The sequence below is a fragment of the Emydura macquarii genome, unplaced genomic scaffold, assembly GCF_026122565.2.
Source record: "Emydura macquarii macquarii isolate MOO-44397 ecotype Brisbane River unplaced genomic scaffold, CSIRO-AGI_Emac_v2 contig_2734, whole genome shotgun sequence".
In the NCBI taxonomy this organism is placed as follows: Eukaryota; Metazoa; Chordata; order Testudines; family Chelidae; genus Emydura; species Emydura macquarii.
The window spans coordinates 2,910,227-2,935,670 of NW_027132871.1; the positions used below are offsets into that span (position 1 = coordinate 2,910,227).

Sequence of the window (25,444 nt, forward strand, 5' to 3'; positions counted from 1 at the left end):
ACTAGAAAAAAGGAATTAGAGAGTTATTTACAGGTTAAAGCAGGCATCATATAAGCACAAATGAGTTACAGTCTTGGGTTCCAAAAGGTGACAGAGATGTAGTAATATGTCCACTGAATGTCTTTTAGGTCTAACCCAGGTTGACCCTGGGGATCTCTGCTTTTGTTTCTTAGCTCCAGTCCTTGTGAGAGTCCAAACAGAAAAAGATGAGAAATCTGCATATCAGCTATCTTTATTTCCCTCTTCCAAAACTGAAATTGATGAGATGAGACCTTCTACACATAACCTGTATAGGGGTAATTAGCAAAGTCTTTGTAAAGTGATGTTTTACAATGACCCACTTAGTTTTGATAGTCCTCCTTGATGGGTGGGGGGAACCACAGCTCCTGTCTGAGTTCACAAATTCAGACCAGGCATTTTTACAATTATAAAGCAAAACTTTCAGATGACCTTATAGCATGGGATATAGACATTCCAAGTAAGATTAATGCATGAAGCAATTTAAAAGCATTTTTAAGAGTCTAAACACTAAACAAACATCCTTAGAAGTCTAACACCTGTCTTGAACAATACTAAGATACAGATGAACTGGTCTGGTTTCCAGCTATGAATTTGTCAGTGCTCAGCAGATGCTACAGATTTGGCAAGAGCTGGCACTTGGTTTGTCAGCATCACACTTGCTTTCCTGGCAGACTAAAGTCAGTGATACTTTTGTGTACAATGAATGCTGTATTAGGCCGCTCACAAGACAGAAGCATGTGCAAAACTCAGAGTTAGATCATTTTGTACCACTAATCTGTCCATTTTGCTTTCATCTAATACTTAGCTTTCTTTATTTTTATTATTACCTCTCTTGATTAACCTTATATGATACATTATCCTCCCCACCCCTTTTGCATTCACAGTGTGCACATTCCCAGCTGCCCCAATAGATACTCAGTTCTAAGATCACTAAGGTTAAGTACCACTAAGTACTTCATGACCACTTTAAGAAATGGGCTAAATAATTCATATATGTTAGTGCTGAGTTGACTTAGTTACTTAGTTACTGAGTTAGTGCTGAATACTGGTCTACCCATATGTAGCACCTTTCTGGTTTGGGCTGAGGAGACACAGCAGACTGCTGCATGGTCCACTGTGAATTTCAAAGTTGCATTGTCTAATTTATTTGCAAGTACAAGAAATAGTTAAGAGGTGACATCCCTACCAAGTGCCAAATAGAGATAACCTTATTTGCATTGCAACTATGAATTACAATGCAGGGTTACAGACTGTTTAGCTCAAGCAGATAACACATTCATTTTGCCCTCGGAGTGAAATTTGAATTAATATTTTCACAGTTATGCATTTTTGGCCACATTATTATTTTTTTTTCAAGTATGGATATGACACTCTAATGATATTACTAATGAATAATTATTACTACCATCCTCTTCTCATTCAGATCCCTCCTGATGACTCACTTCTGTGAGTGGTTGTAGCAAGGTGTGGCCTTCCTCGGAGCCTGGGCCCAAGGAAGGGTCTCAATGCCCCTGCTGGGCAGAACTGGGCCCTACAGGCCAAACTGCCCGGAAACAGAGGGGTAGAGCCAAGGCAGGAAGGGGAACTATAAAAGGCCGGCCTAGCAGCTCAACAGGGAGGAAGCTGCTACCGGAGGCAGATGTGTCTTCCTGGAGTCTGCGGCCTAGGCCTGATCCAGACCCAGCGGCTGTTTAGAGCAACTGCCTCACTGAGCAAAGCATCCAAAACCTGCCCGGATTTCCGGAACCGAGTGACTGGATAGGGCCGCTGGGCCCTAGTGATTGGGTGGGGCTGCCAGGCCCTAGTAGCTGAAACGAGCCATCCGAGACTCCTGGATGGGAAATACCCCCTGAGGCCGGTCCTGACCTGGAGGAGCTGCCTGACACTGGGGAATCCCAGGAGGTGACTGAACCTTGTGGACCGGAGGAACCCCTGGGACCCTGCGACCTGGAGGAGCTGCCCTCTGCTGACGACGCAGAGGAATTTCCAGACCTGCCGCCGGTTGACGGGGAAGGACTTGTGGGTCTGCCACTCGCATTGTACCCCAGCGACCCAGAGGGAGACTAATGCCTGCAGGTACCCGGGGACCAGGTGGGAGGAAGTGGCCCAGGACAGCTAACTAGCAAGCGGTTGAGTCAGGGGCTAAACCCCATCAGCGTGTTGCGGCTGGAGCCCTGCTGATTCAGGGGCAAACGGCCTGCATCCCCCTCCCTCTTCCCTAATCACCCCGGGCGTGCTTGGCATCCTCTGCATATGGCTAACTGAGGATAATGAGCTCTACTGGCCCTGCCTGCCTGCAAGGCCGGGGGCTCCAAACTATTTTGCTATCCCCACCTGTGGGAAGGCCGGGGGCTATTGACTGCCCCATCAGCCCTGCCCGGCTTGCAGGCCAGGGGTTATATATTGCTTGGCTGCCCTGCCCTGCCTGAGGACCAGGGGCACCAGACCACTGCACTAGACCGCCTGTTGGAAGTCCGGGGCTACAGACCCTGAATCAGCCCTGTCCTACGGGAGGGGTGGAGGGTTACAGACTAGGAAGGAAGACTGCCCCGCTGGGGGCCAGGGCTAAAGACTTGTAAACAGGCACTGTTTATTCCCCTAAAGGAAGGCGCTGTGGCCTTCGTTGGAGCCTGGGCCCAAGGAAGGGTTGCAACCCCCCAGCCGGACTGTGCCACCGGCTTACAGTGGTACAAGAAATTAGTCAAGAAATTTGGCTAGGCAGAGGTGCATCTGGGGCAAGATAATACATATAAAATACATAGGAGAGGTTGTGCAGCCACCAAAGGAGATGTTAAAGAAAAGTAGGAGAAAGAACAGTAAAGCACAGTGTTGAAGCCTAGGATATAGAAATAGCAGAAGAGTTGAGGCCAACCAGCTGTTTTGAAGGCAGCAGACAAATCAAGAAGAGAAGAATGCTTTCAGCTTAGCTAGGAAGATGTCATTAGCAGGGATCCTAGAAATCTGTTTGCCACAGAAAAATGTGGAATTTGCATTTTTACAGAGATTCTTTAGATTTTACATTCTGTGGGGGGAAAAAAACACATACACAGTAGAATCCCATTTATTCAAGCTTCCATTATCCAGCTCTCTGTATTAACCGAACAGGGGCTGACAGCCCAAACCCCAGGTAGTGGAACTCCTATTGTCAGCCCCAGGCGGCGGGGCTCAGGCTTCAACTGAGGCCAAAGCCCCACTGTCCGGCTCCCAATTAGATCGGGGTTTCATTGTATCAATAAAACATTGTGTTCAACCGATACCCATATATATTGTGGCTCGGGAAACAAAAGTTCAGCATTTCGTTTTAAGCATGAAAAATGGCGGATTTTTTTTTATTTGATTTTTTCTAATCAGAGAGTTTTGGTTTTTTTCATCACAGAAAACTAGGCTTCCTGGTCATTAGTAATCTTGGTGAGGCTGGTTTTGGAGTGAAGGGAATGAAATCCAGTTTTGATGGGATCAAAGAGAGAACTAGAACAGGTGACATTGGAGGAGTTTAAAACAGGGCAATAAAGCTAGGCAGCACACATAAGGATTTCAAAGGTAACGGAAATTATTTGGTAACTGAAGAGTCAGGTAGGGTCAAGGAAAGAGAGCAGACAAATATGGGAGTCATTGTGGGAAAGCAATGTAGGACAGGTGGGAGAACAGAATCTAAAATCTGTTACTCCCTTAACTCCCTGTGAAGTGGATCCATCTCCTGGGAGAAAGAAGGCAGTGCCCACAGGCTAGCAAGCAGACTGCAATGGGGCTGCAGCCAGCTTTGCCACTCCTCTGGTGCTACACAGGGACAATGTGCAGTGAAGATGATTACCTGCTGGGAGGGTCACAGAAGAAGATGGCACAGTAGGCTCCAGTCCAGGGAGAGATGGAAGGTTACTGCACAATTTGAGTAAGAAGCTTAATAAGGAATTTACTTTCAAAGCTGAGTACAACAACTGCATCTGAAAAATATGCAAGCACCTGCTGCTTTTGCCGTTCCCTACATTTGCACCCACAGAAATGTAATTTGTACCTGTACAGCAGAGATTGTGCCTGAAAACACAGGCATACCACTACCTGATTTTCATACAAACTGCTGTCCCCTTGTGTAGATACAAGGGTGGGGGCACACACTTTTTGTGGGTCTTAGAGGGGCACACGTATTTTATAGGCACACTTCTTCGACCAATGTTTGAAAATGTGATTCTAAATAAATATATAAAAACACTATTGGATAGTTTCATAAGGACTGAAAGAAAGGGAATTAAGGACTTTTCAGTACATTGTAAAGACAATAGAACCTGCTGAGGGTGCCAAAATAGAGGACTCTCTAATATGTGAGCACGCTGATATGTGATACTGTGCTAGCTTGTAATGACATCACTCTCTGTTGGCTCTTTAAATTGGGGATTAATGTCAGTCCTGTAACCTCCCTTGCCTGCTGGGCTGAACACAGGACAAAGCCTGGGAGAATGAAACTCTGCAGATGTAGCAACTAGGAGAGTGACAGTATTTGATTCTACTCTATGCTCTGTTAAACCTGGAAACAGTGATCATAGCAGCTCTGGGGCTATGCTAGAGTTATCTCTTGTATAGCTCTCTCTTATCAACTTGAAGACACAGGTAAACTACCCTACAGGGGTGAGTCCTCAATGCAAGCACAACGAGGAACCTGTTACAAGTTACCAGGGAGCAGTTAGGCGAATCTCTTGGAAAGAGAAGTGCTTGAGGGTGTCTGTTCAGTTCTGCACAGTTAGAGACATAAGAACTTTTTATCCAGGATAAAAAACACAAAACTTAGGCTCCTAGAAAGAAGGGAGCTCTGATTCTAGCAGATTCTTGTACGTTAGCTCCTCTCTAACAAACCTGGACTGCAGTCTCCATTCTTAATTAGCAATTCTTTTGGCAGATGAAGATTATGGAGCACCGGGAGGCAACTCTCTGTCACTGCTCAGGAAGGCACAGCATTAAAAATGAATGAGTGAATCACAGACAGAATATTCTAGTAAATGGAATCACTCCATACAGACAGCTGAGAGATATCATGTTGGAAACTATATGCAGAACCTACAGAAGGGTGGTTGTGAAGTACAAAAATGAAGGCTCTGAGCCTTATCCACCCTATGTGTGGTACTAAATAGCACCAAAGTTTCCAATTGGTATCATAAAATGATTTGTAGTTACATAAGTACATTTCAGACCATTTGTGTAAGTGACATCCATGTGATGAATTTCATATACAAATTAGAAGCTAGACAAATTAAAGTTCAGACTAGAAATAAGGTATAAATATTTAACAGTGACAATACTGTATCGTTGGAACAACTTATCTAGGGATGTGATGGATTCTCCGTAAGCTGAAGTCTTTAAATCAAGTCGGATATCTTTCTAAAAGATATGCTATAAGTTATGGGCTGGATGCAGACATTGGTAGGTGTGGTTATGTGGCTTGGTGTTATGCAGGTCATCAGAATAGATGATCATAAAGATACCTTCTGGCCTTAAAATCTATTAATCTAAGGGTATATCGACAATGCCATGGCAGCAGGCAGCCGTCTGTGGGAGAGCGCTCTCCATTTAACTCAATTAGTCCACCTCCCTGAAAGGTGGAAGGCAGCTTCGATGGGAGGACATCTCTCATCAATGCAGCACCATGAAGACACCATAGTACGTCAACGTAAGTATGTTGACAGGAGATACGCAAACTACATTATGTAACTTACGTATCTCCCATTGACCGTTGCCACCCGTGTGGACCAGCCCTCAGAATTGAAGACCTTATAGTGCACTCAAAAGACTTCTCAAGCCAATCATTGGAAAACTAGCTCCCTTAATAACAGTGCCCATCAACAATTGCTGTGCATCCTGATGTCATCAATCCTACCTCTCTTTAAAAAAAAATACTTGTGGGGACTAGGTTCTGTTACCTAAAAAACACTAAAGTTAGGCAAACCCTAGTTTCCTAACTTTAAACATATATTCTCAGATTTCAACTCAGATGTTACTGGGTTAGAGTTCTGCTTATAAGAGCCTGAAAAAAGGTACTGGGGGAGAGGAAGGGAAAAATTGAAAGTAAAAATAAATATAGTATTTTAGCATCTGTTTTATATAGGGCACACACATGTACCTGCTGAGATTTTGGGGACTCTTCTATATAGAACAAAGGCTCTCTTTAGTTAGAAAAGGTGTTATTTTTTTAAAAAGTGAATCCCCAAGGGAGTGAGGAGAATGCAACATAGGCCAGATTCTAATACTTCCTACTGTCACTATATAGCATCTTCCTCCATTAGTGGGCCAACTGAAGTCAATGGGACTGACCAAGAAGTGAGGTGCAACTGAATCAAAGTAAGGGTATCAGACTCTGGTCCCATTAGTTTATATTACAAGTAGTAAGGCTTGCAAATTTGAACCAGAATTACAAAACCACCACTCCTTTCCCTCTCAAAAAAAAAAAAACAAAGAAAAGAAAAAAAAGAGAAATTAATAGATGAAATCCTGGCCCTGCTGAAGTCGATGGCAAAACTCCCATTGACTTCATTGGAGCCAGAATTTCACCCAAGAAGTTTTGCAAACCATCAGACTCTCAGATTAGTTAATACAATACACTTTTTTAGGTATGGTCTACACAGCAAGAAAGAACACATGGCTGGCTGACTTGGGGTCATGGGACATGGGCTGTGGGGCTATACATTTGCAATGTAAATGATCTGGGTCAGGCTGGAGTCTGAGATCTGAGACCCTAGGAGGGGGAGGGTCTCAGAGCCCAGCCTCCAGTCCAGGCATGAATGTCTACACTGCAATTTTATAGCCCCACTGCCCAAGCCCTGCAAGACCAAGTCAGCTGACCCAGGCCCACCACAGCTGTGTCACGGATCTTTGATCTCAACGTAGACATATCTCCTTTTTTTTGCACAATGTTGTTTGGACAAAATCATTACAGAATTCTTCACAACTGATTACATTCAATCAGCAGCCTTTTTTCCCTCTGGAGAATGGGATTAATTGGGTTACATGTAAATATGCATTTCATGGATCCTGTGCGACACTTGCCCACCTCACACATTTATTGCATAATTTGAAACAATTGGAGTTCTACGCTCTGGAGAGTCTCAGGACTGCCGTGGCAGACTTTTGCCAGTCAGGATTGAAATACATTGGTAATCTTCCACAGGCCTTGCCTACATTATGTCTGGCTGTAATGCTGTTTGTTGCTCCCTTGCTTTCCCTCAGGAATCCTGATTTATTTATTTATTCTGAAACAGTTTAAAAAAAAAAAAGAAGCAAAATTCAGAGGTGATATGAAGGTGACATGAATTCAATTCCATGGTTTGACTGTCCGCTGACAATCTGAGCTCAAAAAGGCCCCTCCTCACATGTAAGTCTCCATTCCCACATGGAAGTGGGGGCTCAGCCATCTTTACGACACTAACCCTCCTGAGTCCTGTGGATGATGTTCCCCAGGTCCTGGATCTTGGCAAGGAAGGGGATAGAGATTGGATGGAATGTGGGGAGGAGTGAGTGGGCCAGGTTCAGGGCAATCATCTCCCTTCCAGTCCTATGACGCTTAAGCCAAAAAGGTAACAAATCCTGGGAGTCCATGATCTTTTCCACAGGGTTTCTGTTATCCCCCAGGAGTCTTGGGGGGGCAGCTAAGGTTAGAGATAATCTCTGTAACTCCCCTCCAGTTTTCTGTTGAAAACATTTTTTGTGACAATTTTTCCAACCGGCTTCACTCCTAAAGATGAGTGAACCCATGAAACATTACTCATGAAAGTAATCATTACTAAAAGAGTTCTGCCATTGACTCCAATGGGAGCAAGACTGTGAGCTTGGGGGGACAGAAAGCAAATATATTAGTAGGTGAACTCTCCTGATGGAGAATTATGATGACCTTATTTAAAAAACTGGGACAAATAAGGGTTTGTTAATAAAACTAAGGCCCTACTTGAATCGCGGGATGATTGTCAAATAATTGTGACTAAGTTGTGGACAAGACATGGAAAATCACGAAAAATTAATAATTGATCTTTATTAATTGCGGCTGACAGCAGGAGCTTCATGCATGGTGGGGGTGACCGCCAGAGCTAATTAAAATCAAAATTGCGGTGGAAGCCTAATATTGCAGGATCTGAATTTTCCGTAATATCACGAATCAAGCAGAGCCTTAAGTATAACACATTTCTTCAAACTGGTGCATTTAAAGTTTGCTCTTGTTGCTTTGAAACATCAAAATATTCACTTTGCTTCCAGGGTCTTTTTCAGTTTAGCCTGCCCTATTTTCAGTTTGCACTCTCCTCTAGGTACAATAAAGAATGAGACATTTGCACACAGCGGGAGAGCACCTTTCTCAATTTGGAGAACTGCAGAGTTCATTCCTGATGTGTTCCCTGCTGTTTATGAGTAAATCTTATGACAAACTTAGCCAAGTGAAGTGCAAACTCTTTAGTACCTTAGGCTTGTCATCTTAGCACTTATTATTTCATGCACTATGTTCAGTAATAACATGAGAGGATTTGTTTCTAAAACTAAACTGGCTCTTTATTAAGAGATACACTTCACTATAGGCACTCCCTGGCTCATCTCAGATATGCCTTTATCCCCAGGTGTGAAACGTGCATCCATCACATATCAGCTCTTAAATCTGCTGGGATTACTTCTTGGTCCCCTTTAGAAAACAATCTTGATTTGCACACACAGCTCATCCCTCCTTTAGTCCTGTGACACTTGCACCTTGTGAGCTGGCTGACCCAAGATTGTGACTTGTTTTACTGCCTGTAGCACACCGTCTTAGGTGGTGCTGTGCCGCATTGCCTGGAGCCTCCCCTCAGAGATGCGAAGGTATGGTAGCATGTCGACAGATTCTATCTCCAGTTCCACAGAGCCATCTGTGGTGTATGGGGAAAGGTCTTCTTTGTTCAGTGCACCTGCCACCAGTAATGACTTTCCTGGGCAATACAGTAGTCACCTCATAGCGCTGCAGTCTCAATACCGTGTTGTAGTCACTTGAGTGCACTCAGCAGCGATGTCTTCAAGACACTTTCTACTGGTTTGTGCTCAGATTCATGTCCACCTGTGTCCAATCATTCCATTCCAAAGAGCACAGCCAGTGGTTCCTTCTCTATATGAGCATATCCCCTTTTTGTCAAGGCTCTACTGGCAAATGCTGTGCCCTGCTAGCTTTGCATCGGTGCTGCCCCTAGGCCACCTTCTCGGGCATCACACTGTACCTCTAGCTGCTCGCCTGGGTTGCATTACTTTAGGGATGGTGCCTTACTCTTTCAATGCATGTTCTTCAGTCTCTGGCCATTCCCAAACTGCATCATTGTGGGTTAATTGTGTCAAGAGTTCACAGGCTTCTGATAGGAGAACACAGATCTGGAAAGATAGTTGACCATCACTATAAATCGCTGGACACTCTTCATATATTTTGGTCTGTTCATTTCTTTAATGGCTCTCAGCGTCTCAGGGCCTGGCTGTGGTCCCTCAGAAATCACAGATGTGCAATGTAGGGGATGGCCAGTTCTCTTCAGCTTCAGCTATTCTATATTCAGCCTAATATTCTACTCCCGGCACCTATTTAGGAAATGTCGCATCTTGATATCATGGTCCTGGATTGCCTCTTCCTTGTCTTCTCCTTCTCCTACAATAAGAGTCTGATTGCTTTAGAGCCCCTCTAGTGCCTGGTTCCTTACACTGGAACACCTCTGAACTTGAGCTGATGGCCATAGGCGTTCATACCCAGCAAAGTAAGTACCTGCCAAAAGGTGTGGGAAAGGTTGTCAGATGGCTCATCTAGCCCAATATGCCAGAATCCATTTTTCACAGTGAACACTTTTGCCCTGGGTAAATCAGGTAGCATGTCCTCAATCATTGGCAATGGGCAGTGACTTCTTTTCAATGCTCTGTTCAGTTGTTTTGAGTCAGTGCAGATCCTCAGTTTACTTGAAGATTTTCTCACCACTACTAGGCTGCTCATCCATTCTGTGCTAGTTTCACTGGGTGTAATGATGCCTCTTCTTTGGAGCTTGCCAATTCCTTCTTCAGTGGCTCCCCTAGGGCTAATGGAACTCTGCATTTTGGTAGTTTTTATGACTGCACAGTCTAATTTTAGCTTTCCCTCTAAATGTCCATCTCCTAACAGTAGGAACTCATATTCCCTTTAGAATATTGGCAGGGCCCAGTGTGACTGTTTTCCCTCCTCTCTCACATTGAGGATATTCTGGTGTTGTCCAGAAATCAAATCCATGGCTTGCATTTCCCTTGCTGCCCAACAATGGGTGGTATTCTGGTGTGTCAACTAACATCTCTTGTTTCATGGGTTTTTTATCAACAGCCTGCATTTGCCTCATTGGCCTCAGAATGGGCATCAGAATGGTTTTACTGTACATCACCAGCACTTGGTTATATTTCTCCAGTGTAATGTTACTGCTTATCAGTGTTGCTGGGATTATATTGCAGCTGGCTTCACAATCCATCTGGAATCAAATTGTTCATTGATCTAATAGCATGGTTTCAAATGGCTGGCAGCCTTCTTCTGCAATGCATGTGAACTGAGCATCTTTTGATCTGCTAGTCACACAGCAGACATCTTTCTCTTGATTGAAAATCTCTACAGGCTCAATCATTGCATTTACTGCTGCTTTTTAGTTCCTAGAGTAACTGTGGCACTGGGATATAAAGTGGTCTGTTTCCCACATTATTGGTACTTCTGGCGCTATCTTTAAATGATTGTACTGGAAGTACCAGAATAGTGCCCCAGTTCTCCAGCAAAGGGCCATACTGGCATTCCGGAGCATTCCAGAAAAACTTGAACTCTGGACACACAATCTCTCAGGGAGAGACTGGGCAGCCCTTTAGGGACAGACATAACGGGATAAGGAGGCTTATACACTTGTAGCACACTTCCTTGTGCTGGTGTTGCCCACCTTGCTGCTGCTATAGGATTTGCCATGGCCTGTCTTTCTGATTGTGGCGCTGCTGCTGCGTATTAGCTCCATGTTTCTCCCTGGTGCTGGTGGTGGGATTGATGGCCTTCTTTAGTCAGCTGCCCTTTGACATTATACCAGTGGGTGATCTCTCCCTCTCTCTGCCTGCTTGCCTACATCACCCATAGAAGTTGTTCCAGAGAGCCGTCTTCCACTGGGCACTGGTCCCTCCACCTCAGTATCTGGCCACGGAACCGACACCTTCCTCCATGTTCTGAGACTGGAACACATGCAAAGAATGTCCCAGAAAGGGACTTTTCTGGTTCTTACACTGCACCAGCTGCCAGCCCCAGTCCTCTTCAGTGCTGCCAATCATAGAATCATAGGGCTGGAAGGGACCTCGAGAGGTCATCTAGTCCAGTCCCCTGCACTCATGGCAGGACTAAGTAATATCTAGACCATCCCTGAGAGGTGTTTGTCTAATCTGCTCTTTAAAATCTCCAGTGATGAAGATTCCACAACCTCCTTAGGCAATTTATTCCGCTGTGGAATAGCCACTCAGTTGTTGGCATGGTCGCTGCACAGAAGAAGACAAGTTCATGTAGCATGGGTTTGAACCAAGCCTCCAATTTATCCATCAGATTAGATCCAAGGTTCCCATTGGGGGACAGCCCAGTGTAGTCACTCACACCCTATCGATCCTTTGCTAATTCTTAGGGTCTCCCATTACAAAAGGAGCCAGTCATCACACTAAAAGCGTCTTTGGGCACCTTCACTCACCCCCTAGCATCCTTCCCTCTTCTGGAAGTTACAAGTTGAGGTGACAAGGGACCTCAGTGATCCCGCTCAGGGTAGTGTATTGGCCTCTGGTTAGCATTTGCTCCCAGGGGGTTGGACACAATGCCCCCACCTCATAAGTAGATGCCCACTGTGCTACCTTTTTGGATCTGGAGCCTAAATCAGCAAGTTCTTCCACCGGGCACCTTGCACAAGGAGGTGTTAATATCAGGTTGGCTGACTCCACTTCACCTCACATGGGCTACCTAAAAGTTCAGCTGACCCAGAACTGAGATCTTCCAGGAGCAAATTGGCTTCTATATCCAAGAGGTGTACTCCATCCTCTTGATAAAGCTCAGCCACGTGCCGGGCTATGCACCCATGGCTGATAAGTGTGCCACCTAGATTCCAGACATGTTGATACTTTCCAGTTGGCCTCCCTCTGGGTCCTATCTACCTTTTGTGGGGTGACTACAGTATGACAAATCCTACAGGCCAGCATCTCTGACCATACTATCTCCAATATGTCTGTCAGTATATGAGAAGTATGTCTGTCAGCAGTCTACTATCCTGCTTAGCCTTCCAAAATAATTCAAGCCCAGGTTGTTCTTTCCTAGGTGGATAACGTTGATATCCAGAATGTTCTCCCAAGGCGCCAGCCCCTGAAAGAGGGGCATGAGCTGGTCCCTATGCATGTCCCATCTGCCGTGCTAAGACAAAATCATGTCCTATCCCAAGCCCAGCTGTAAACCTGTCTCCAAATTACATTCTCTCTTGTAATCCCAGCGCACAATTCTATGCCTGCAAATCCACATTCTCAGTTGTGGGCGTGTTCCAACACATTCTATATTATAGACATAGAGAGACATGGTTGAAACCTGTGGCACTTACGTACACTTATGGCCCATCCACTGCAGTGACTTCCCATCAGGCAACAGAACATAGGACTTAAAGGCCCTGGATCACCAGCATCCTATAATGTGGACCTTTGACACACACAGACCCAACCGGGTAGGCTTTGTTGTGGCCCCTATACAGAACAAGTGGGAGCCATACACTCCAGTGGCAAGCCTAAGAATTACAGCCCTTTCCTAAACCCTTCCACAAACTGGCATTTGGTTAGAAAGGAATCATCCCTGTGCAGGAACAGGGGACCGTCACCAGGTGCCATCACTGAGCCACATATGCCTGCAGTGCCTGTACGGGACAAGGGTCCATCTTGCCAGAGCAGTGCAGAGCAGAAGCCTGGTTGACCCCACTCTGATTATTTTTTGACCTGCAGCTCATGTGCTGTAGAGCAAAGGTTGTCAAACTGGCTGGCGCATGGAATGTATTGAGGGGAGGGAGGGCATGAGAAGCTTTAGGAGAGCGGCAGCTGCTGACCGGGCACCCAGCTCTGACCGGGCATCACCGCCAGCAGCAGCAGAGAAGAAAGGCCACACCATGCCACCCTTACTTCTGCACTGCTGCTGGTGGCAGCACTGCCTTCAGAGCTGGGCGCCCGGCCAGCATCTGCTGCTCTCTGCTCTGCCTTCAAAGCTGGATGGCCATATATGTACTTGTGTAGAGGGGTGAGGGGGAGGCATAAACTACTACAGACACAAAGAAGGAGGGTGCAATCAAGTAAATTTGAGAACCACTGTCGTAGAGAGTCACCTTCCCACTTCATGTCATGTAGTTCAAGAGCACACCCTGAAGAGTCTCCCTTGGCCAAAGTGAGCAGCTCACTGACCTGAAAGCCAACACAAAGGCTGCCTTGAAGAGTGCAGCCCCACCCCTCGAAAGTCAGGTCCGAGGAAGAACCTTGAATAATTGCTTAAGGATTTACAAGTCACCTGCTTCCTGTTGTTGCTCCGTGTCCCAGCAGCCTGGGACCAACCCTCCAGCATTCTACAGGCAATGAGTCTCTGACAGGGGTCTGGCTGACCCGCAGACCTGCAATAAAATGACACCCCAACTAACTAGATAGCTATTGTCAATAGGGCCAGCCCTCGCCTGTGTAGCAAAACCATGAACAGATGGTCATATATAAGGTTCTGATATAGGCCAGACCCTGTAGACCTGCAGCCCCCATGAATGCCTGAATCTCTTCAAATGCCATTGTGTGAGCCAAAAAGGTGCATTGTGCTAGTGACCCCTTGGCCACGGATATTGCTTCTAGGAATCAAGATTCCATGGGTCTGCCAGGATTTGGCTGGGCACCTCCATGGCCTCCGGTGCTGGTGATTAGAATCTGTCGACCCTCTGGCAAGGATCAGGCATCTCATGTTGTGCCTCACCATTGTTTTCCAGGGCAACAAGCTAATCTGAAATGGACTGCATCATCTCCACGAGTTACTCTGTCTCTGGCCACTTTGGACATGATTTCTTTCCTGGCCTCTTGCTCTTTTCACTCTCCTTCCTGACCTCTTCAGTGGCTCTCTGGTCCAGGATAAGCAGCACATGGCTCCCTGCACCAAGTGGCTCCAATGGGTCTATTATAGGGGCACTGAATCAATTTGTATAGTGGGGATGCTGACAGCTATTGAACCAAACTATAAGCCCTGTGTATGAATGGAAACCATTTCAAGCCAAGGGGCGCAGCAGCACATCCAGCACCCCTAGTTCCAGCACCTATGGTCTGTTAGCCTGTTCTGCTGCACCACCAGATCTTAGTTCCAGCCCTGCAGCCGGCCAGCCATGTGTCCTGCATAATCGAGCAGGTTTTGGTCATTGCCAGACTGCTGTCCATGATCCATGAGCTCTGCATGCTCCAGTCCTCTTGGGCTGCTAGAAACCAATAAACAGGAAGTGGCCCTGAGAACAAGGCTCCTATCATGGCTCTAAATCTCATGCCAAATCCCAAAAGACCTCAGTCCTACCCCAGAAGACCTGTGTAGGTGGGAACTCTTGTGGGACCCAGCCCATGCTATCCTTTTTACCCTCTCCTGTTGTGGGAACCACCAAAACTCACCTGCTAGGCTTCAAAAATCACTGGCTTTCTCACTTTCCTATTCTCTTTCATCTCTTGAGGCCCTCTCTGACTAACACACAAAATTAAGAAATATAGAGTAGCTGAGCAAGCCCTTCTAGTGTAAATAGGCTGGTTCCCACACAAATACCCATTCACACAAAAAAATGGGCACACATGGTCGGATGAAATCACAAGTTGGTTTAAGCTAAGATGTTTGTGAATACATTGTCCCCCCCATTCACCGGGCTGTATGCAGTAGTATAAATCTCACTGCGATTTAGAGCTAAACACCAATGTTGGTGTGTTTATCTTCTGTTAACTTTCCTGTGTAGTTATAGTAGTATGCTAATGTAATTGCTCTCGAGAAAGAAAAATTATCAGACTATCTCTGGGGCGTTTATCTGCATCAAAACCTACTACCTCTTTAATCCATTAAGTAAACAAAAGGTTAAAGAGAGAGAACACCATTCAGACTTGGACTCTTTTTTTTCCACAATGAACCTCATGTGCTTGAGCTTGCTATGTGAGTGCCAAAAATAGCACAGGAAAAAGGGTTTTCCTCAAGCATTTCCATTATTCACATGATGCGGCATGTTACATAATGCAAACTGTGCACGTTTTGCCACAGATTGCTGTACACAAGGATGTTTGAGTATAAAAATTTGCATTGGGCACAGTAGTACTGAATATTTTAAAGACAAAGGCTTCAGGAACTGACTATTACTACATACAAGTCTAAGAAACTTTAGAAAATGAATTGTTCGGAGGTCTGACAGAGAGATTTCAATGCAAGTAAAGACACTTCTTTATAAACAACCTTAATCTGTGTTTAATTTCTCTCAGGTTATAATATATAAATATATTCTCTTGACAATTAGTCACATAGATTGTGTTTGGATACTGCAGCCATCTGTCTATCAACTGACAACCCCACCTGCAAAACAATATACCCTTTATGCTGCTCTACCAAAGATCTCAGTTAAGGAAAATTGTCTTTTTCTGCTGTCACAATTTAATCTCAGACCTAATTCTTTAATCTGAGTAGAACACGCCAACTTTGCCCACTCATGCCAATTTGGTATGTAGGTACATGTAACCCATTGGTTGTAGAGGACTAGACACATCCTTCTGGGCCCGATCCACATGGGCTGTCAGTCTGTTATAGCCTCCCTCTGCAGAACTGAGCCCTTTAGTTCAAGTTTTAGAAAGCTGTGCTTTTAGTGTCTGCAATCACCACTTCAATCCCTGGTTATAGCTAAAATGGTGGCCACAATATGTACATTAGTGCTACGGGAGTAATTATCACATTCTTTGCAATGTAGTTACATGCTGTAGGAGAACAAAACACTATTGTAAGATCCAAAGTGTAAATATGCACTTATTCCTTTTGCCTTCAACTTGCTTCTTTTTATATATGCAATTGTTATTCCTTTTATTATAGGGAAATTAAATCTGATGTAAACTAAATTCTTATGCTTCTCCAGGATCCTACCATTTGGAAACCTTATATGTAATTATCACAAATAATAATAAAAACAAGGCTTTCACTGCCAAGCAATCTGGGAATTTTGCAAAGTAATATATTAATGTAATAAACAAAATTACAGTACATTTACAATATATATCACCTCAAATAATCTCCAATATTCACATTACAAAAAGGAATTAACTATAATTAATTAACTATATTAGATATATATCTAATATAGCTGAAGAACTTCACCTGTCACTGAAATACAGTCACTCATGGAATGAAATCTTCAGGTTTTTAATACTGCACAGAAAACTACATAACAGTTTAGGACAGGAAGTGACTACTATAGTCATCTGAAACTGCCGGGGAATCCCAGGAGGCAAAATAGAATGTGATCACCCCAGAATGAAATTTAGATAAAGAGAATAATCCTCTAATTCTTCGGAAAATACCATGGGATCATTAATGATCACACATGGTCAGGAGGAGCTCAGATTTTATTTTGTAGGAAAGTTGACACCTCCTTCTAATAGCTCAGTGCTCTCCAGTGCAATGACGAGGCATTGGTTCACTACTAAAGCACAGAAAGGAAAGCCACTTACTGGATTATCAATATTACTTCTTGAAGCAACCTAGGTTTTCTTTGGAGATCACTTAGCCAAGTATTGACTGGGTCCAATTTTGATCTCATAAGTTAAATAAGCTCATGTTTTCTGCGTCACCACTGGAACTCCATCTTGACTATACTACCTTTCCCACAGGCCACTTCTCTATAGAAGAATTACAATTCTCCTATTTCTCTTAGGTGTATATATATTATACACATAGCAACAATCATCAAAGTATATAGGAAGGGTCTTGGGGACCTATTCACTGAGAACCTGGAGGCAGCTGTTGTAAGAAGTCTCAGGGGTTCTACAGGTAAAATGGATACAGAAGGCCTGCACATGAAAGTGTAGGCTTTCCAGCAGGTCCCTTTGAACCTATGCAGATATGTGTGGATCTTGGGGATCTATAGTGTGTAGGTCATGCTTGCTGTTTCTTCCATGGAGAGACAATCCCTTCACCCTTAACAGAAGACCTCAGAGAAAACTCGAGGAGTGGAACTGTTGCAGTTGCAGTTTTCTTCTGCTTAGGCCCCATCTCATGGTTTCACTGTTGTAGTTCACTTCTAGCCCTGCCTAGAGGGGAGGAAGAAGGAAGTGCTATGAAACCATAAAGAGAGGCTCTAGTGAAGACTGTGAGGGTAAGCAAGATGTCTGTTTATCTATTCTGTTTAAAGCCAGAGGTGCTGCTTGAACCATTAAACCCCATGAAAGAAAAGAGACCTCCCCACTAAGGATTTGTAGGAACTTGATTGGTTACTCTGTGTGTTCATGTACCACATTTTATCCTATGGAGACGGTATATCTGTTTGTAACAGCCTGGCTTTGTGTGTGTATTCATGCTGTGCTTTGGAGGTTGCCTCACAGAGAGAAACATGAGCTAGTGGCAGGTAAAGGAGATCTCCATTAGATCAATGAAAGAGGCCTTGTAGCCCTTCCTCTGTAGGTGTGTAATTTAGAAGCTGTCTGCTGACTGCAGCATGTGCATTCACTGTAAACTCTGCCAAAGCCTTTCTTCAGTGCAGTCTGTGATGATCCAGCAAACCAGTTACAAGTTGGTGAGCCTTCTCAAGGCCCCAAGATCTGTGTTCTACTCTGCTTGGCAATCACCTACACTGTACGGAAGGGTGATTAGCTGCTTCCTTGGCACCATCTCCCCTGGAACTTGCTGGAGATCTTCACCTGGTGAATTTGTGCTGGGAAGAGGAAGCATCAGGCCTGATGTGTGGCCCAATATACATCCTCTCCCATTGGCCCAATGAAGATTCCCCAAGAGCAGACCACTTTCTACAGTGGATGTTCTCTGGGCCCAGTTCATGCTACAGAAGCCTTGACAATGCAACTTCATAGGAGCCCAGCCTGCCAAAAAGTGGTGCCAAAATATTGCATAGATACGCAGCTTCTGTGTGGATGATCCTTGCCTTGTGTGCAGTGGAGCAATGCCATCATGGAAATATAGGAGACATCTCTGTTTGATTTTCCTTAGGAAAAGGGAAATCAGGCCCTATGTTGGCTTCATCTAGGTGTCTGCAACACATTTATGAGAACTGCACATCAAAGTATCTGTTTCAACAAGTTTTGCTGTAATGTGTGGGGTTTCCAGGGATGTACATTAAGGTGGCAGTATAAAGAAATTAATTTTATTTTGTAGAGAGAACCTGAACATTCTCTTGTTATTGTCAGTTCTGTGTATGTATAAATATGGACATACCTAGGGCAAAAACACTGTTCACATTGCAACACCATTGTTCAATTTTCTGGGTTGCAGATGGAATCCAACATGACTAGTGGCTCCACCTGACAAACAGCTTATTGAATTACACAGGGAAAATAGAATGAAGGACTCACACCAGGAGCTGTGTTGTTCTGCTTTGATCATGAAAGCTTATGCTTCTTTTATAATGCAGCAAAATCCCCTGAAATCACTTTTTTACTGACCTTGCTCAGAGTCAGAGGCATAAAACAATAAGCCAGTTGATGAGCTGAGGAAGCTCTGTTTTTGTTTTGGGAAACCATCTCCAGGGAGGTTTAGATTCTGGTTCCATTTTCTCTGAACCACCAATGTTCACAGAGTTTTATAGGTCAGCCACCAGCAACGTTTAATGAGAAATATCCCTAAAACTATTTCTCCCTCCAGCGCTGAATTTATTACCCCCCTTCTCACCCATAATCTGGGTCTATGGGCTGCCAGTACATTGCTGCATAACTGCAAAAATAACACTCACTCTGTATGGTATATACTGTAAACTTAAAAAGTTTCAGACCAACTGCTCCTCACAATAACAATAATAATAATAATTAATAAACCAGTTTCTTTTTAATTCATGGGTGTTCACACCTCTATAAACAAGAGTCAGAGCATGCTGAGAAAGAACACTATAGGGTTTCAGGTTTAAGAATGAATGTCATGTCAATCAAAGTGCATTTTACTACACATACCTAGTTTTGTTGGAATACATTCATTTGAAAGATGAGATTAAAAAGGCTTTTTCTGTCTCCAGGAACTATCTACTCTCCTATCTCCACTCACTATACAGTAAGTACATGTACTGGAGAACCAGGTTACACAATGTACATGCACTTTCCTTGAGAAAATTTGTGATGGCAGTACCATGAATGTTGTGATGGGGAAAAAGTATAAAGATGGGGCACAAGAGGTGGAAATGCATAGCATGAAACAGCTGTTCATGCTAGGGATAGTACCATATATTTTGCTGTGACATTTAGTAAAGAGAACACAATAGGTTACAGAGGATGCCATGAAAATAGGTTGTGCTGCCAATTTATGACATAGTTTTTGCACCAAGTGTCTCTCTTACTCCCTTTTTCTATCATTTTACCCTTGAGTTTGAATTGTAGATCTGATTTACTGTTCTGTATGTTGATGACTCTTTACTTCCCAAGTCATTCATGCGCCGCACCGACTTGACGCTTTCATTCCCAACAGTCACAGTCTGTGCTGTCCCCAGATTGTCAGAACTGATAGCAGCAGTGAGAATGGAAATAGCATAATAGTAGAAAGAAAGAAAGAAAGAACCACACACACCACAAACAAACAGAAACAAAAGAAGAAGGGCACAGTTAGAGAAGACCGTCATGCAAAACCACATGGATCAGTTCAAAAAGAAATAAATTGTGAAAGTCAAACTTAAGCAAAGAACAGTGGAAATCATAGGATAAAAAGGATGGCTTAGGAACTTTATTCCTTTTTGTGAAACACTAACATCAGGGTTCATAGGAAAGTCAAGCAAAACCAATAGCTGCCCTTGTCTCATTTCACATTCGTTAATTATAACAAAATATTTCCTTGTATTTGATTATGGGGTTACCCTTTTCACATTAGATTAATTTTCAAGCATCAAATTAGCAAAGAGTAAAAACAGGTCCTCTTTGCTTTTCAGATCAAGTTCTTTCTATAGTCATCACAGCAAGTGATCCTAGAGCAGCATTACTACTGCGTAACTACTGCACCCACTGATCAAAACACACGCTTTTAGTCTGTGTAGTTACAGAACTGTCACTTGCTAATATTAGCCTGTTAATAACTCATTCCCCTCCAGAGAAGTCAGGATTTCCATAACCAAAATTACAATACAAATAAAACAGCTTCTGTTGCTGCCACATTATTCTTGGAAATAAAGGACTCCAGTGGCAGCACTGCTGGCACACATACCTACAGGTTGGCAAGTGTTTCCATTCTCGGGGGTAACTGAATCTTAATGGGAATCTCTGTTCATGTGACAACAGCGTTAGATCAGAGGACAACACTGGATTCCTTCCAAGACCACCCCTCAAGTAACACAGTAACACCTTAATTACAGCTCATTAGTTAAACCAAACTGTCAAAACACAAATGTCTCTGCGCCATTGTGGTCAGCCCTTTTTGATAAAATACCATGCTTTCCTGCATGAAATATCTATACAACCTACTACAAACTCAAACGTAGGGTTAAACGTGAATGTTGCTACTATGATGACTAAGGATGCACTTAAACTACAGCTGGGAGTGTGCTCAAGCCAAAACACTAAAAATAGCCATGTGACCAGGGTAGCATGGACAGAAGCTCAGGCTAGTCACCCAGGCTGGACTTGCACTTCAGGCAGCTGCCCAGATTACCTTGCCATTTTTAGCACACAAGCTTAAGCAGAGCTAGTGTGTGTTTGCTGACCCACGCTAGGAAGCTTGGTGCCAGTTGTAGTGGAGACAGACCCTTGGATACAAAGAAGGCGAATAATGCAAAGTTCTTATAATTGTGTGCATGTGCTCTGCTGTCCTAAAATTGAATTTAATGCCAAGTATTTCTGTCTCTTATATTACAATGAAAATTCAGGAGATGGGTATCTAGGATAAAATAAGTCTCTGTTCTAAATTTCAGGTTAATGGTATGAGATGACTTGCTCCTTTTTGTTACCAATTTCAGGTCTGTATAGGTCAACAAATTGCAAAGTAGTGGAATATGGACAGGAAATGTCAATCCCTGGTCCTGATCTCCCTTTTACCAGTTTCACACATAACTCCACTGAAGTCAATGAAATCATTCCTAATTTCAAGCAGTACAAGTGAAGCAGAATGGTGACCTTTTCTATACTAGATTTAAAGAAAAAAAAAACTTCTTCCATTTCAATGCTAGTAACACTACAGTAAGAGCACTAGACAAGTCTCAGGAAGGTTTTGGCCTCAGCAGGTCTAGAAGGCACTGAGGTTAAAAAAAAAAATGGATGCCCTGTTTACAGTAGCACTCCCATTTTTCCTGCTTACCAATGAAGTTGCATCAGTAGTAGTGTAAAAATTGAAGATTAAAAATATCTAGTGTAGATACAGCCTAATATATCTGGTATTTAACACATGAAAGCACAATTGCCTCAGGAAGGCGAGATGGAGAATGAGACACACAGGATCAATGACCAATCCACTGACACCTATTTATAAGGGTAATGAACTGCAGATGGAACCTGTTGCAAGTTTTCAACTCCTTTTATAATGAGTAATCAGTGACTGGAAGCTTTAGAATGTGAGTTTAAAATAGTGGTACCTTGTTTTGTCTCTTTTGTCTTCTTCTAAGCCTCAGAAACTCCTTGTGCTGCCTTGAAACAAAGTTGACTGCTGCATATTCCAGTAATGCAGCAAACACAAAGAGAAGGCACACGGCCATCCAGATGTCGATAGCTTTTACATAGGAGACCTAAAAGAGAATAGAGACAGGAAATAGAATGCCTGATAAGTGGCATATAGGGAACATCTACAACTACAAACACAAACAAACAGACTTCAACCCAGCATGAGTTCCAGCGTTGTCACCTTTGTTTACCAGGAACCACACCATGTCTAGAACACTAACACATCTAGTGGCTGAACAATATACTGCAAAATAAACATATCTGCATTCAGTAAGTACTCACAGTTGTCTGAATAACAGAACAGGTAAAGACACATCATATCTGTCTAACTCTTCAGTACTTTTAGGAGACATATTGGCCAGTTCTCTACAGTGGGCCCCTTTGCATATACTATTCACAACATACTATTGTTTCTTTGCTGTTGATCACCTTTTCACACTTCTAACAGGGCATACCCATTTCATTTGTTTTTGCATAAGAACAGCTTCAGTCTTATGGATCTGATCGAAAACCCATAGCAGTCTATGGAAGTATTTCCATTAATATCAGTGTGCTAAGGATGGCCCTGTGCACTGAGGACTAAGAAGACCATATGTGCAGAGGAGTTAAATATTTAAAGAACTGTAGAAAGGATACAGGGCTTTATCCTGCATGACAATGGGCAGGATGCAGAAAATTTCAGAGATGCTGAGCATTGTTAGTTAACATTCACCGGAGGCTCACCTCCTGCCCAGAGTCATGTCCCTCCCACAGACACACACACAGTATTGAGTGGCCAAACTGGCTATGTCAGTAGGATAACACATGATGGGATCAGTGGCCTGGTATAAAGTTACAAAGCCATGCATTTAAATTAGATGCACAGCAGCTGTATTGGAAGTTGCAGGCCATACCCATGTAAGAATGTTCAGTAGTAGTATTTAGGCATTCTGCAAAGCACAGTGCAACCCCCGCCACTCTCCAGCAACCCAAAAGTATGGGCTACGGGCTGAGACACGTGAATAATCGAGCCACTATAATTTCTTCAAACATGTAGTTGCAACTGGTGTTCTGATTATTTGTTACCATCTTTAAAGGTACGACTTGTTTTCGTGTAGAAATACCTTAGAGATCACATGAGGAATGCACAGACACCTGGGATGTGCTGCCAGAGATATGGCATTGTGGGACATGAAGCCCCCGGGTCAGTATTTCTGACTGATCAAATTCTGTGCTCATGTGCATAAGGCACTGAGGCCAACATAATAAAGGAACTCCTGAGTTAGCCTTCCTGACACTTATGTAGTCCTGCTGTAAATTGCATCCACACAGTTCCTGAGCTAGCTGGATTATTTTTAACTCCATCTTGCTCAGCTGGAATCAGGCGAGCAGCAACAGCAGCATACTTGGTAGTGCCTAAATTGTGTTGCCCTGGAGTCCCATGCCTCTGCATGACAGCGATCAATGAGGAAAAAAAAAGCAATCACAATGTACTGCTCCATGAAAAAAAATGCAGAAGTCTTCTAATAGGGTCACATCAACTCCTTCATTTCCAAAGCACTGTGCATCATTTTACCTACGTAATCCTAGTGAGTGAACTGTTGTAGCTAAAACCCCATGTAATGCTTTGAAATCAAACTTTGTGCCTTGTTCCAAGTTCCCCAATACATAGAGCAATCTCTCAGTCAGGCCCATTCCTTCTGCTGCTTCAAATTCTTCTGAGGGACACACTTCTTCTCCAGGCCCACACAAACTAACTCACAGCAGTCATATTTTTTTTGCACCAGAATGTAAGTCCCATGGACTTCCTCCACTACCAGTCTATTTTCTCTTCCTTCAATTCTGCCCTATTCCTTACCAAACAGCACTATTTCTTCAGCCTCCTTGACTTCCATACCCCAATCCCAGCTGTTTATTTGCCACAGCCTGCATAGGAGGTGGGGTTGTTCCCTACTTGTGCCATTAGCCATTTACAGTGAGCTAATGCACTGGTGGTAATTCCTGGATATAAAAAACACAGTGGTTACCTTTGAAAGCTTTCCACTTTTGCCCTCGATATCTAGATAAATTTACCTCAGCATTTTCAGCATTTTCTGTTGTTCCCTATATAGGAAATACTGCAAATTTGGAGGAAATATTTTCTCCCTTTCTAGTGTAATTGAAAAGATTTGGTTTTTTTTTGAAGGGTGACCGCCAGAAAACCTTTTAAAAGTCCTAGCGCATTGGCTCAGCCTACTCTAGAGTATTTTTAGAATTAGATGTTTGGAACCATTGCCTTGTTCAGTTTTATCACATTCAGAAAGTCCATTAAGCATTTCTTGTATTTTTCTTTCTTTAACTCACTAAATTGCCATGTACCTTATGTTGCAGAGCTTCCCGTCTACTGGCTTTTTTAGAGAGTTAATGGCTCCCTACCAATCACACCATAAATTATATAAATTATTCAGATGCCCTGTAAATGTTTTAGGATGAGTTAATGAGAAAAGTTTTTCAGAATGTCTGTCTGCACCAAGAAACAGGCATGATAAGGCTGAGCATAATAAATGTGACCAAGCAATTCTTCTTCATTTTTAGCCTTTACACCTTTCATATCGGCAGTTGTTTGACAGTTGGCCAAACTATACTGTGCATATGCAGGACTAATTTCTGACTCATACCTCTGCGAACCTGTTGACTTCACTGGAGTTTCCTAAGGTGTAAGTCAGCACAGCATTTGGCCCTTTAAAAAACTGTTTCCTCAGATTAATCCCTCCAACCTTTTAATTCTCTGAATTTCCTCCAGTTTATTTATATCTTGTTAAATGTATCCAAATGCCATAAACTAAATGCAGTACTCTTCTCGATTGAATCTGGGTGAAAGAATGGTTTGGATCTTGTGGTTAAGCCATTGTTTTGCCATTCACTGACTTGTCATTCATGGATCAATCATGGATCAATAAGAGTTCGATTTCTGGTTCAGCACAGATCTCCTGTATGACTTTGGGCAAATCATTTAATCTCTCTGCTTAAGTTCAGCAGACTGTAAAATAGGGGATAAAGATACTTCCCTTTCTCACAGGTAAGAGTAACTGCATTAACAATAGTAAGTGCTCAGATGCTGTAGTGATGAGAACCATGTAAATATCTGCATTGTTAGCTAGAATCTCAGCAAAAAAATACTCTCTGACTTGTGATATGAAGTACAAAATCATTTTACATTTTGTTTTTGCAGTGTCTCACACTGCAAGCAGAGACTTTTAGAAAACTGAATTTTCATCCAGTGGGAAATTTTGACATTTTGAAATTAGTTTGAAAATAAAAGGGTTGTCATTTTTGATCAAACCTAAACAAAAATTGTTATGTCAATCAACATTTCAATAGCAAATAGTAACAAATTTGTGTAATTTCTTTTCAGGTTTTTAAAACCTGAATGACATTTTGTGTCACAAAAAAACAAAAATTATTGTTTTGTTTCAAAACATCAATTCAAAATGAAAATTTTCATGTCCACATTTCTTGCCAGAAAAAAATCAACATTGTTCATTGGAATTGACAATTTGCTTAATTCTTTGGTTTCAATGAAACCGTATTTCTCACAGGAAAACTTTCTGCAAGAAAAATTTCAGTCAGCTGT

The 25,444-nt window shown here is 43.1% G+C and overlaps 1 protein-coding gene across 2 annotated transcripts in view; it reads right to left on the reverse strand.

Annotated features, from left to right (window-relative positions):
- Positions 1-25,444, reverse strand: part of GLRA2 (glycine receptor alpha 2) — a 151,607-nt gene that overhangs the window by 19,700 nt on the left and 106,463 nt on the right. For both annotated transcript variants that reach the window (XM_067566161.1, XM_067566162.1), the window contains one exon: positions 21,768-21,917. In XM_067566161.1, coding sequence (XP_067422262.1) covers positions 21,768-21,917 — 150 coding nt within the window. The remainder of the gene's footprint in view (positions 1-21,767; positions 21,918-25,444) is intronic.